This window comes from Antennarius striatus, chromosome 4 (assembly GCF_040054535.1).
Source record: "Antennarius striatus isolate MH-2024 chromosome 4, ASM4005453v1, whole genome shotgun sequence".
NCBI classification, from domain to species: domain Eukaryota; kingdom Metazoa; phylum Chordata; class Actinopteri; order Lophiiformes; family Antennariidae; genus Antennarius; species Antennarius striatus.
In genome coordinates, this window is record NC_090779.1 from 20,214,829 (window position 1) to 20,229,362 (window position 14,534).

At 40.0% G+C, this 14,534-nt stretch overlaps 1 protein-coding gene across 1 annotated transcript; it reads left to right on the plus strand.

Annotated features, from left to right (window-relative positions):
• Positions 1–12,001: 12,001 nt before the first annotated feature.
• Positions 12,002–14,486, plus strand: LOC137593874 (parathyroid hormone-related protein-like). Its single transcript, XM_068312949.1, has 3 exons — positions 12,002–12,498; positions 12,748–12,866; positions 13,364–14,486. The coding sequence occupies exons 2-3, from the start codon at positions 12,763–12,765 to the stop codon at positions 13,752–13,754; spliced, it is 495 nt and encodes a 164-aa protein (XP_068169050.1). The 5' UTR covers positions 12,002–12,498; positions 12,748–12,762; the 3' UTR covers positions 13,755–14,486.
• The last annotated feature ends 48 nt before the right edge of the window (positions 14,487–14,534 follow it).

Below are 14,534 nucleotides of genomic sequence, written 5' to 3' on the forward strand. Positions count from 1 at the left end.
CGGCCCTGCCAGCAGCGACAGATTCCAGAACTTTCCATGGTCCCACGTCTTGGCACAGCAAAGCTGTCCTGATCTGTACACCTGGCCCACCATGAGTCCAGAATCACCTCTCCTGTCACTGTGTGATGAACAGGTCATTTACAACCCAAGTGTTTGTGTGTTTTTAAGAGCTATGGGCCCAGGTAAAGAAAACACTGTGGCAGTGGACCTCCTGTGTGTTGCCCTAATCAAACAGAGCCGAGAACCTTAGCACTGTAGAATAGCCGGAGTTTGAATTTGTTCCGACCTATGCCATGGAAAACGCACTTGGACAGACATCCAAAAAAAAAAAAAAGATTGTATTATAGGAATGGAGTTAACGATATTTCTGTTTGTCTTTGATAATGCCAGAGTGGTGATTTCAGCATGAATATAGTGGAGCAGTTCCTAAATATAGTATTACTTTAGGCAGACCAAGGGATCTTTTTGAAATTCAGTCCTCACAATTGATGTGGCATGTGTGTCATCTGTAAGACTTTAGAGTGATGAAAAAGCCAGGTCTCTCTGGAGAGAGAGGTTTCTTCCTGCTGAAAGTTATTATATGTTTCACTTTTTATTTACTTTTTAAATTTTATTTAACATTTATTTATCCAGGTTAGCCTCATTGAGATTAAGAATCTCTTTTTCAAGAGGGACCTGGGCAAAGAAGGCAACAAAAACTTGAATATTTGTATAGTATTTAGTGTTTAGAAACTGTTGTTAGTGGAGAAAAGCACACATTTGAAACAATTAAAAGCTCTGATAAAATGCAGGCTATATTATTTCAGTTGAAGGATATATCATGGGAGCATAACATGCATCTCACATTTAAGATTACCCCAAAGATTTTTGTAAGATATATAATTTTATCTTTAAAATAAGATCATGTTATATATGTATGTATATACACACATATACACACTTAATCAATAATTCACTAATACTTTATCATGTTGAGAGGTTAAAGTTTCTTCCTATATCTGTGTTGAACATCAGGGCAAAAATAATCTCAGACACTGTTTGTTCTACATCTGCTGATCTGTGGTGAACAGAAGATGAAGACCAGATGATATGAAACCAATGATTGACTGGTTTCTGCTGAGTCTCACTGTTACAAACCTCCTAAGAAGTGAACACGGAAGGTTTAAATCTCTTCTTCCCTTGAAGACAAACTGAGAGCAGTAGCTCATACCGATCAAACCTTACATTTCTGGGAGATGCTCAGTGGAACATAGAATCATGATGTCCTTCCTGATTATTCAACAAAACAGAGTCTTGATATTGTGAATTTAATCATAGTTATGAATAGCAAAATTATAGTCTGCAAATGATATATTGTTGGTTTGCTATGTTGGGCTGAAACTTTGCTGATGTTTTACTGAGTCAGTTGTGAAAAGCCGATTGAATTCAATTATGGGGAAAAAAAGCATTTAAAAAACCGGAGGGAAATAAATTATACACACCATAAAAATCCACATTTAACCTCATAAATCTTGGCATGACATTTTTAAAAGAGGCCGAAAAAGTGGTAATTTTTTGAAGAAGTGTGAATCACAGGGAATATTTTTTTGCTCCGTCTCCCAGGATATAGTTTGCTACCCACAATATCTTACTCTGAGCTTTACCTCAAACACACTCTCACACATCAGGGGTGGAGTGTGGGGTGACAGCTGATGTGAATAGATGAACGGCATGCGAACATTTTGATTGATGGGTGGCTCAGGAACACGGGCCGGCCCTTATAAGAGTCTGAAGCCTGCTGCCAGCTCTGGGATGCGTGGGCATGTCTTTCTTGGTAAGTGATCAGTTGTTTGACTCTGTCTGGTAGGAAGGAAGTCCTTATTAATGTTGAGGAGAAGGCCGAGGCCCAGCAACCTCAGGCATGCCCTCCCACACACACACACACACACACACACACACACACACACACACACACACACACACACACACACACACACACACACACACACACACACACACACACACACACACACACACACACACACACACACATACACACAGACACTCGCTTCCACCCAAACAGTGAAGGAATGCTTCCACTCTGGTCCATTAATAAAGAGCAGGTCTGCTTTTACATGAGAAATGCAGCAGACAGTGGAGTGTTTACACGTCAATGAGATGAGCAGCTACATCAACATCCACCTGAAGTTCATCCATCCATTTTTTTGTAAATGAGACGGTTGCAATCGTCTCGTGCCTTGCAGGTCAGTCTACTGGAGCTTATCCCTTGCTGGCTGTGGGTGAAGGGCGGGGTATACACCGGATGACACGCCAGTTCATCACAAGGCCACATGAAAGTGTAACACACACACATACGGACAACTCGGTGTGACCACTTCACCTAAGATGGATATTTTTGGAGGTAGGAGGAAGCTGGAGAACCCGAAGAGAAACCACGCAAACACGGGGAGAACATACAAACGCTACATAAAAAGGAATCGAACCAGCAACTTTCTCACTGAGAGACAACACAGCTACCCACCGTGTCACCTCCACCTGGAGTCCTGTTTTTTGTTTTTTTTTAATACTTTTTAAATCCAGTATTCACATGTCTAAGAATAGCTCCCCATGTATTTATATTCTTGCCATGATTTATATACACAGTTCACCAGCTCCATGACTTCAAATTAAATAGGAAACGGAAAATGTGAAAACACATATCTTCTTCTTTATACAATAAGAAACAGTGTTCCTACCTGCCCCTCCGCGTTACCTGCTAGATGCATCTGTCTGCTGTGTGTGTGAAGAGGTCAAGAAGGCAGAATAAAATGAACCAAAAACGGTAAAAGAGACGGCAGGAAGATGCCGACGGAGCCGAGACATGTCGCGACAGGGAGGATTCTGGGTTCAGTAAGGGACACCTTTTACACACAATCAGACATGTGATATAAGCATAGCTTTACATTCCCAATCTTTCCACCATGTTTTTTTGGTAACTGTGTGGGAGTCTCTCTCCCCCCCCAACACACACTCCGTCGTCACGGACAGAAAAGCCAGCTACCTGTGAAACGAACACATCACACCTACGCAGCCACTTCACTCCCACCATTAACACTGAACTTTAAAGGTCTACAACAACTCTTTCCCCCCTGTAATCCATCTGCACCACAGAGCTCAGCTCTCCTTGGGGACAGTGTAGTATAAACATATTCAGCATGCCTCAGTATTTCCAAAGCCACCCACACAAGCCATCCACCCCATCTGACAGGAAGGGGATCTGAGTCTGAATCAGTGCTGCTTTATTTACAACTTTTACAAAACAAACTTTTACAAAACAACTAATTCTTTTTTTTTTTTTTCTTCTTTTGCTCATGCAGCGGAGAGGCAATGAAAGCCTGGCCTTATGTTGTAGGGCTGTGAGAGCGTAGGCAGCGCAAAACAAACAGTTCTGAGCTCAGCCTTCCTTCCTTTGCTTTACAAGGGGATGCAGATTGGAGAAATATGTTGGCTGTTGTGAGCAAATCCGCTTCATGGATTTAGACTGTTGGAAAACCACAGTCGGACAGAAAACAAGCTGCCTGGCCAGAGCCCATGTTTAAATTACACTCCATGTTGATTTATCTCCTGCCCAGAGTAGGTAATCGAATGTCTAATGGACTCACTGTTCATTAGTGAATTAACACTTTCGAACACTTACATCATCAACGGCAAGCATGTGTTTTCAATTTATGAAAGAGAAAGTTATTAGATTGAGTTTTTTCTTCAGGGTGGGGATATTTTTCCTCTGTAGGAGCCATTGTGAAAAACATGGAATTGCACAACCAGCTTCATCAACTAAATGTCAATGCGAGACCAGAACACCTCTAAAAAGTATAATGTAAACAATCATAAATGTGACGCTGAGGTCTCTGTTGAAACGCCCAAATTGATCAGAGTACAAAAGCTTACTGTGTTTTTTTCTTAATGTTTACTCCAAAGGATCTGTTCAGCTAGAAACTACAGTTTATGTGCGATTTAGTTACGTGTTATTCAGAGTATTGAGTTAAAGAAATTTTTCCTTTCAGCATCAGTTTGAGTTTTTATCACTTTTCCTCCATGTTTTTGCTTCGCATCTGTTTATAGAGACAGTTTTAACATTTAACTTTAACATTTAGCTATTTTGCTCAATTTGCGTGCAGAAATTAATCTGATGATATTTGTGGCATGAACTGAAAAGTGAAATGTAAAAACTTGTACCTCCTTTTTATTTGCTGCTTTGCTGACCTTGTCTCATCCCTGTTTCTTTCCTTGTGTTTTTGCTTCAGTTTGATTCTCCATAGCAATCCTTGTTCACAAACACCTGAAGGCAACCATGTTAATTTCTGATTCCTGACCTATAATACTTTTCCTAATGAACTTATTGATCTATAAATGGTCCGACTGACTGATGCTTTGAATCCAAAGAAATACAATTCACTGTTAAACAAAGAAAAACACCTCTGTGGAACTGGAACTGTGATGCATGACCTCAGCAGACAGGACGATGAAGTCATCAGATTTTTCATGACTAAATACCGTACAATTATTTTTTCAAATTGGATTAGTTTAACAATCAGATAATAGCCCCATAGAGCACCAGAATGCTTTTTTTCCTCCTTTTGAATAATATATTCTACTCAGTTTGAGACTTCCTGTTCTTCCTTTGGCCTTGATGTCCTTTAACACAGCTTTTAAGCATGAACAGTGTTCTCTAGTTCTCCTGCAGAAGCAGAAAACTGAGAGGTTAAAAACTGAGGCTGGGGAATGCCGTGCCAGTCACTTTGCCCTGGCGGGCTCGAGGCGGGTGGCCTCGTTCGACGAAGGATAAAGTTGTCCAGAGGCTGCCTTCAGCATCCGTGTCTGCCTGCCAAGCCCTGCTAGCCTGTCCCAGGGTAGGCCGGGAGGACAGGAGCGCTCAACAAGGCCTCTGCATTGAGTGCAGTCCATTTAAAATAACCTATGGATAAATAAATACAGGACCTAAGTTCACTGTACAGTAATTGGTCAGGAAACCAACAGAGACAAGCTCATTTACAGTAAATGGATCAGCTTTGAGTTGGTGAAGTGCACTTGGCTCACTCCGCGCATTATAACGATTTGGAAATTTCAAGTGAAGCATTTTTCTTCAGTGTTTAAATATTCACTGAAATGTCTCATAGATATATTTTTTCCCTGGAAATACAAACAAGCTGTGTGTCGGAGCAGGAGTAAATATGAAGTGATGTTAAATATAGAAACATTAGTGCTTATAGATGATGTAAGAGCAAATTAACACAAGTGAGGAAAAAAGTCTGACACATTCTGATAATGTTATTTCAGTTTCTGCATGTATTTTTTTTAGTTTTCAAGGACATGTTTAGACATGTAGACATAGTCCCTCTCTCTCTCTCTCCATCACTCACACACACACACACGCACGCACGCACGCACACACACACACACACACACACACACGGTGGTTAGTCTGGCCAGCCTTGTTTACTTACTGGCTTAGCTGTGGTTGCACACTGGATGCAAAACACTCATTAAGGATTTGAGCCTGCTCTTCACTTATGCAAACAAACAGACTCGGTCCGTTATTACCGTAACACCATGTGTGTGTGGTCTTCTCAATCAGACCTCTATTGATTCTTTAATTTTCAAGGCTAAGGCAAAGCAAAAAATGGCACGATTTGTTAAATGAGTAACAGACTGGCAGCACACAGGCTTTTGGCATGGCCCAAAAAGGTTCACACGACGGCGGACGCAGTTTTCATCCTGCTGAAACACTGCACAGTAGTCGCTGCAGCGGTAAGGAGTCTGCTCCACAGGCGAATGCCACGGCATCACCACAAGCCACAAAACATAAAACACCACAGGAGGGTTTATGTCGTGTGTAAAATGACATCATAACCAAGGACGCTTACCCCTTTGCACCAGCTTAGCGTTCACACTCAGAGCCATCCATACAGAGTCGGACTGTAAACTCTTTATGGTAATGTTTTGGGTGATAGGTCAGGGGCAGGAGGGTGGCAGGCGGTGGCGGTGGCGGTGGCGGTGGCGGTGTGGTGACTGTGTGGGGTTTTAGCTTGTCCAGCTGGCCTGGGGTCTGCCGCTGAGGTCAGGAGAGTGAGAGGGGGGCATCAGTCATGGTGCAGCTTGTGGTCTGGGGTTTCAGGGGGGGTTAAGTAAGGAGTATGGCGTCCCCCCTCCTTCACACATAGACACATAAACCAGAGGCCACCACAAAGAGGTCAGCTACTGTCAGACACACCACCATCGACAGCATATCTGCCAACAGAGAAATGCTAATGTGGTGAGCGCCTCAAGCCTAGATTTGGATTATATTTTGGTTATATTTTCACCTCTGTCCATTATCTAATTGGCTTCTTGATTTGTTTGTCAGCAGGATTGAGTAATTTAAATATAAAATTTCACAAAATTGAGTGGAGGGGGTCGGCATGGAGCCTGGCCCAGTCCCAGTCTGATTCTAAATCAGGATCCTGATCCAGATCCAGAGATTTCATTACAATTTTTTTTTGTATATTGCAAGATTGTGCAACTGGGCATTTTTCATCATTTGTGTAATAAGGAAAAGAAGAAAGAAGAAGAAGTCATCAGTTTACCACCATTGAACTGGGTAGCCACCAGGACTACTGGTTTGCATACAGACTGGTTCAGTTTAGACAGCAGGAATAATAAGGCAACGGCTAAGGAAAGGTCTTTGTCAGGACTGACAAAAACACAAGTTTGTGAGTTGCTTTGTAAGTTTAATACTATGTTTGTGCAAATGGTACAAGTTTTAATTTGGTGAACACTACCTGCATTATGTTGAAGACTGATGCAGTAAATGTGACAGAATTATTTAATGGTGTTTAATGCAGTCTTGGATTGATACCAACAATGATGATTATTTCATCGGCTTGTTAACTTGTGTGGTCCGGGGGTGGAGAAATACTGAACTGGCTTTCATGGTAGATTTGAGTTGGCTTGTGTTTGTACAAGTTTAAATTTTCTTGTGAAATACAGACACAAGCATAAATAACATTTCTAGGTTGACTGTTTATAATGATACGCTCTATAATCAATGTTTAATTAAATTTGAATTTGACTTCACCAGCCGTTATTTTACACTCTGGATTCATTTCAGCAGCTCACCATCTGCATCACCAATCTTCCCTGCCTCCTAGATGATCATCAGCATCAGTTTACATACTGTCCTAGGATTGTCCTCATGCCATGGTTATAAATGTGTTGCCAGGTCTGTTGAATTGAAATGAAGTTCTGGTGGAAGTTCAACCTTGGGACACAGACTATTCCTATCGTCCTGCTGCGCTCATGCATTCTCAAGTTTAATTTTCTGCTATTTTCATCTAGAGATGTCAAATTAGTTTATAGCTGATACTAACAAGTTGTCATTTTATTAAAAAAAAAAACCCATGCAGTAACACACTGTTGTTATTAGCTCGTCATCTTTTTTCTGCTTATCCGTGCTGTATCAACATCTTAATAATTTTAGCAGCCTCTTCAGCTGTTCCAGTCTCACCAGAGTCATCAGCCACCACCACCCCTCAGTGTCTGCTGGTGTTGTGTCCATGATGATTACCATTTGATTAAAGCTTTTGAGATTGAAAGTGAGACAAAGCAAGCAATCTTCAGACGATCCAATTTCGACAAATTCTTGAGTATAAAAACTTTGTTTATGCCATTTATAAAATGACATCGCTATAATCACTGTATAGCGCCCACACCACCGATCGGGAAAGCCTTTTGGAATAAGAGATGTAAAGATATAGCAAAATATTATCTAGACATTAAAATGACTGCACACAGAAAATGTTAGAAACAAATTTAAAATTAGTACTACTGTATTAGTATGTGTGTGTGTGTGTGTGTGTGTGTGTGTGTGTGTGTGTGTGTGTGTGTGTGTGTGTGTGTGTGTGTGTGTGTGTGTGTGTGTGTGTGTGTGTGTGTGTGTGTGTGTGTGTGTGTGTGTGTGTGTGCACGCATGCTCTGGCCTATGTGAAATATACTGTATATAAAGAGTGGATTCAGAGTGGACATGGATGAATAAAGTAAGCTTCTTTCTTCTGCAAAAACTCAATTTGACAAATTTTAAAAATTAAATGTGCTTAAAAATGTAAAAATGAGCAAAGTGAAGAAAGCAATGGTGCACAACATAAGGCACTGAAAAATGTGAACTGAAGCGTTCAACACAACCTTTTTGAAGTTTGCTTAGTTGATATTACAGTACTATGAAAATACAAGTGAAAATTTGGTCTTATGATGGTTGAAGAATTGTCAAAAATGTTTTTCAATTTTAATAAGGAAACACAATAAACAATGCAGTCAACAACACTTTACAGCCTTAGGACAAACACAAGTCTAACTCATCAGACACACACTGATGTCATGGAAAGCTCAGATTTTTGATGTTTCTTTTCAGAACTTTCTTCCAACCAAATAAATCATGATTGAAACTAACAAAAAAAAAAAGTATATTTATGATTATTTTCATGGGCAACTCTGTTGCTTCTTCATTGAAATCTGATGCATTCTTTTCATCAAACACTGATTTCATGAAACTCAGGTTTAAGTGGGCAAAAACTACATTTTTATTAATGGATATATATTAAGTACCAAAATACTGCCAATTACACCCTCCCCCAGAAAGTATCATATTTAAATTTAATCTCCTGAGGTTTTATTAATAAAACATTGCCTCAGTAGCAAAGCGGTTGAAAATATCTGCACCAAAGGAAGTAGAGAGGAATAAAGACCAATCCCGGGATGACAGTTTTGATATGGCGGGTGTGAATGATTGCACAAAAACTCTCCTGCAGCCCACAATATGACTTTATAAAGCATTTCTTAAATGAACCAACCGAAACACTCCATACCATAACTCACCCTTAAAAAACCATTAAGAGGAAAAAATAACTCTGCAAAAGTAATTTTTCCAGTGAGGTTTTCCAGGATAACAAACCTGAAGTTCTCATATGAACAAATGGTCAAGCAATCAAAGCCTTTACTTCATCGTAAAGGAGCCATTATCAAATACACTGTGGAATTTCTGGTTCTGTTTTTTGTGTCATCTCAGTTTGTTGAGTGTTACATTTAATAGACATTGTAAAATATTGGATATTTTTATATTCACTTTGTTGCCATCCTCAAATCTAACCTAATGTTAAGGTGGTGCTCTGAGTTAAAGGGGAGTGGTACTATAAATTGGTCATAAAATGATAGAGAACGCTTTCAGCACCAGTGTAACTTATGTGGGAATTAACAGTGACTCATTGCTGGAGGCAGATTTGCGCACAGGAAGTACATGGTGATCCTGAATGTAATGCTACAACAAAAGGAGGAACTGTTTCTGTAATTAAAACCAGGATTTGTGTCATAATGGGTGGACCAATAAAGGGAAATTGTACAAAACATCCAAAAATAGATGTTGGTCTCTAAATCAATATATAGAATGAGGGCATTTCTTTGAATGCAGAGTGTGTATGAGCCGAAATTTTGAAACGGCAGGGCAAAAAGTCTTTACCACTGGTGTGGGTACATGTATATACACTCTGTATGTGTGAATGTGAAGTAGGTGCAGCGTAAAAAAAGGGATGAAAAACGGACAGGAATACTGTTCTGTGTTGAGAGTGCAATTTAGCATGAATCAAAAACAGCTTTCTTGGCTCCTGTTCCATATGCTGCTGTCTGCCAGGAAATGGGATTTTTTTTCACATTTTTTTGCAGGTAAAGTCTTTATAGAATGGAATCAAATGAGGTATTTTTTCCCTACCGAACATTAAAGTGTTGGAAGTTTGGGGCAGACTCGCTGGAAATAGAAGAAAGCCGAGTTTTGGAGACAGCAGGGGGGGTCTGCTGAATTGAATCATGACTGCTTGAGAAAATACTGGGTCCTCTATTAAACATGTTACCACCGACTGGTTGAGAGTCTAGAACTGAAGTGGTTCTACTGATCATCACTGTTCAGGGAAATAAATTATGGGTTTTATTCATAAGGAGGTGTGCAAGTTATTCCATGCACTAAAACTGTTAACTACATAAGTGGTTCAGGATTTTGAATGGACTGCATTCATCTCAATTATCTCACAACCAGGTTTAACAATAAATATCTAAAAACTGTAAAAAGGTACCTCCACAGTGTTCTGACATTTAAAATAAATCTTTTAGGATTGCATCTATCTGAAATAACTTTGATTTCCAATAATACAATCATTTTAAAGCCACTTTATGCACAATTAAAACATATGAACCTGTTGGAGGAAATAATGAAAAAGTCAGATGTTCATATCAGTCATTAGGATTCACTCTCTGGGGCCCGTGGATGTTTGTAAAAAAAAAATATGGCCATCCATTAAATGGTTGTTGAGATATTTCAGCATGAACCAATGAAACAGACAGGAATACTGAGTGCTGACAGACCGATATTACCATTCAGAGCCACACCACCATTAAACACAAAGTAATGGCTCATGAAAACCAAAAATTATGTTAGGTACACTACAGAGAATGGTGGGGATTTGTGGGTACAGCTTGTCCATTCAAAATCCACTTACCGTGTCAGCACAGGCTGTACTATTGTCTCAAACAATGAGCCAGTCGTGAATCACAGGAACATTTAATCGAATTGAGTAAAATCTGGACGCTGAACTAAAGTGACTTTCAACACAACTTAGGAACAGTGAGAACACACAACAACATCATTGTTCACGTTCATATCTTTATCTTACAACTGAGTCTAATTACATTCTATGCAGATATTCTTTTGAACAAGATCGGAACAACATGTTCACATTGAATGAAACGTGAATGCTGTGGATGGAGTTACCGACTTTCTTATTAAAGTTCATAATGTCTCACTAGAGAAAATGCAACTTAAGAACTTGGTTGGTTTAAATATATGGTGAAATATATCAGCAACTAAAGTATGGTTCAGAAAATCCCTGTCTCAAGATGATAAATTCAAATGTTCCCCACCATCAAAACAACCCTCATTTTAATTTGGCCAATATTTTGTCACATGACCAGCCACCAGCAGGACTGTCTGCCTAAAAGATGCACATAGGAACTGCTAAACTTACTAAATCCAAGCATTTTTATCTGTGCCTGCAGATTCAGAGAAACAAAGGCTTTTCCTTTCACTTATTATTTAATAACATAGTCAAAGTGGTGTCAAAGTGCTTTATTACTAATTATAATGAACATGCTAATTAAAAAAACTAGTGCGAGCCTCATCCAGCAGTCAGTTATTCAAATAATAAAAGCTATTTCTCTGATCTAGCTAATTCCAATTTACATGACGAAAATGGCATTTTAAACACAGAGTTATACCAAATAATTTGATGTGATTTTGATATGACACAAAACGTAAACGCTAAATCAGACTATTGACCTTTAACGGCTGCACTTACTGTATTTTTGGTGATATCGCTAATGTGAGGGGAGTGCTTCAGACTCCTTTAATCACTTAAACACACACGCTGCAGTTGGGAATCAATGTGAGGCTCTTCACTTTCCAACATAGCTGAATATGAAAGCTACCTCAGAGCCCACTGTAACCATTCGGCGGTGAGCTGGCTCACTGAGGTGAACTGAATGGTCTGCAGTGAGAGGCTGTGGGTTGGGTTTCTCTGAGGTTATGGTCATTCTCCCCTGGGAAAGTGGTTCTGCCGAGTTGTTTACTTTGGAGTAACCCTGCCCCTCCCCTTACACACTCTCTGCTCGGTAAGCCTTGATTACCTCCATTGGTGCACACCTGCCACTGCTGACCTCTTCATTACATAAACTATTTAGAAATTACCGTTAAATCAATTTAAAATTGATCATAAAATAAGCTTTTACCCCCACACTTGTGTTAAGTATACTCTTTATCCTCTTTATTATGTGTTGAATTGGTGTGGGTGCCACCTTCTTGTCACAGCAGGTGTGTTTGAAAGGTTTGGGGTCGGGAGGGGAGGGAGAGAGGTGAGGGTGTGGAGGTTAGGGAGGGTGTTAGGACTGGACTTCATGGGTAGAGGCTGAAGGTAGTGAATGCATCCTATCCCAAAGAGCACTTTCTCTCTGTGCCACTCTCAGACAGACTCGCACAGCCTCGCTCACAGCGCTGGACTGAAAACCCTCTCAGTTCTCATCTCCAGCACCAGAGAAGATGCTGCATCATTGCTCTTCATGATATTCCTGCAAAACTAAGTGGTGGGGCAATTCCATAGCTGATGGAGCCACTCCATATTTATCTCTTTTAATTGGGAAGCTTCACAGAAGCAAATAGCTGAGCTCACACCATTGGGAGGAAAGTATATGGAAGATTGACAGGGGATTTCCCCAGGCTGTCTTCACACCAATGGACCTGGACACAGATTCTAAACTGGCCAAACTCTATTTGGCTGAATATTTTTTCTTATTATTTTAAAACATTTATTTCTGCATTCTTGCACAAGATAATCTTTTAAGAGCTTGGAAGAATTCCTTTTTGTGGATTTTATTGGTGAACAGTCACATCATGTAAGTCTAAGTTTCTATTTCTTTCTTTTCAAAGAAAAAAAAAATTTAACGGCATGTATAAAGCAGCCTGGAAGATGTCACATATGAAGGAATAGTATTATGTTCAGTTGTGTACAGTGCTACTGACATAAACTATTGAAATATAAACAGTTTAGCATTAATAAAAATATTATTAACTTATTAAAATATTCTTCATAAAAAGTTGTGCTTAACTAAAGTTACTGATTTAGTTTTTCTTGTGTTCTTCAGATCTTAGGCTCAAGGATGTGCTCGATAGTCATGTTTCAGCAGTGGAGTCTTGCTGTGTTCTTATTGTGCTCGCCAGTGGCTCTTTATGGGAAACCAGTCGATTCACTCACTGGCAGATCGTAAGTTATAATTTATACATATTTTAAAAAGCTCTTTCAATGTTATTCAATTTGGAAGTTTAAAAGTAAACAAGGACTTGATAACTGATTATGAAGATGGAAATTTTGGAAAGATTGCTGTGGCTTGGATTGAAAAAAGACAGAGATTACCTGTAAAAATTAAATTCAGGTACAGAAAGTTTACAGTTTCAACTCAGGCGATTTGGGTTCAGAAACCTATTTATACTGCCACCTACTGGTGTAAAGTGTCCAGATGCATGCAATTTAAACTTCAGCTGAGATTCCTCAGAACAGTTCACACATGAATGTAACACTGACGTAACATAAAATAAAATAAAATATAAGTTAAAAAAAAAGAAGAGATATTTTCCAGTCAATTCAGGTACAATGAATTCTAATTTTATCACTGGTAAATAAGAGATTTGACACATTTCTGAGACTTCTATTGTTTTAGGGTGCCTTGGTGTTGACCTAACTCTTCTCTTCCATGCTTTAAGGAGGAGGTCGGTGAGCCACGCCCAGTTGATGCATGACAAGGGCCGCTCCTTGCAGGAGTTCAAGCGTCGCATGTGGCTGCATGAGCTGCTGGAGGAGGTGCACACAGCCGATGAGCGGGCTCCACCTTTGCAGAGCAGAACACAGACCCAAACCTTCAGTGGGAATGCTCTGCACGAGAAGCCTCCTGGAGCCACCAAGAACCTTCCCGAGAGGTTCAGCCTGGATGGAGAGGGCCCCGTCCTCCCCCAGGAGACCAACAAGGCAATGGCTTATAAGGACCAGCCTCTAAAAGTGGCCACTAAGAGGAAAAAAAAGGTGAGGTTGGGCCGACGTAGAGAGAATGACAAGAAGCGCAGGCGGGCGCGTTCTGTCTCAACACAGGAGCCATGAAGGATACAGTACCCTCGCTGAGTGACTCCCGACAGCCTGCACACGGTACTGCACTAAGAAACTGACATCGGCTCAAACAGACTGGAATTCGAGACTCAACCCATCGCTGATTTGTCACTTCACATTTACGGCCCCTGGGTTGTGCTTGTAGATAATATTTTGCTATGTGTCTTTTCAATGTCTTACTTCTCGAAGTATCATCAAGACATCTTCTCTTATTCATATTTATTTGGAGAATCTGTAGGCCTCTGTAACCCATATTTACACCGGCTTCACAAACCTGGGAGGCCGAGTGATCTACTTCTGACTTCTGTTTGGCTCCATACGTGTCGACTATTGTGGACAGAGTTAAACACAAACTGTTCACTGAATATATCTGTTGGAACTGTTCTGCCGTAATTTATTGAAAGGTGTGTATTTATTTTGTGAATGTATCACAGTGCTGCTGACTAAATTCCATTATGCACTTTAGTTACATCATGTACATGTTCTTTTGTGGTTTAGTTTCTTTTGGAAGTCTATGCTTTCTTTTCTCACCTTAGCTCATGGACTTATAACTTATTGGAAGCTTCATCAAACCCACTCTCACTTTTTTTACATTATAGATTATTTTTTATAGGACAAGCCCAACACAGCGGCTCTCAGACTCATTTAATGTTCTTCATTTGCACTGAGGGCATGCTGTACATGTTTCCAGTTAATCAAACATTAAAAGTGTAGTGATTAGAGATATGTTACCTCGTTCCTGCTTCTCAAATATTTGCTGCTGCTAATTGTCTT

What these genes read in the sequence shown, in the direction of transcription:
- LOC137593874 (XM_068312949.1), top strand. Translation starts at nt 12,763, where the DNA reads ATGTGCTCGATAGTCATGTTTCAGCAGTGGAGTCTTGCTGTGTTCTTA. An exon ending in GATTCACTCACTGGCAGATC is followed by an intron (nt 12,867 to 13,363) that starts GTAAGTTATAAT and finishes CCATGCTTTAAG; the next exon opens with GAGGAGGTCGGTGAGCCACG.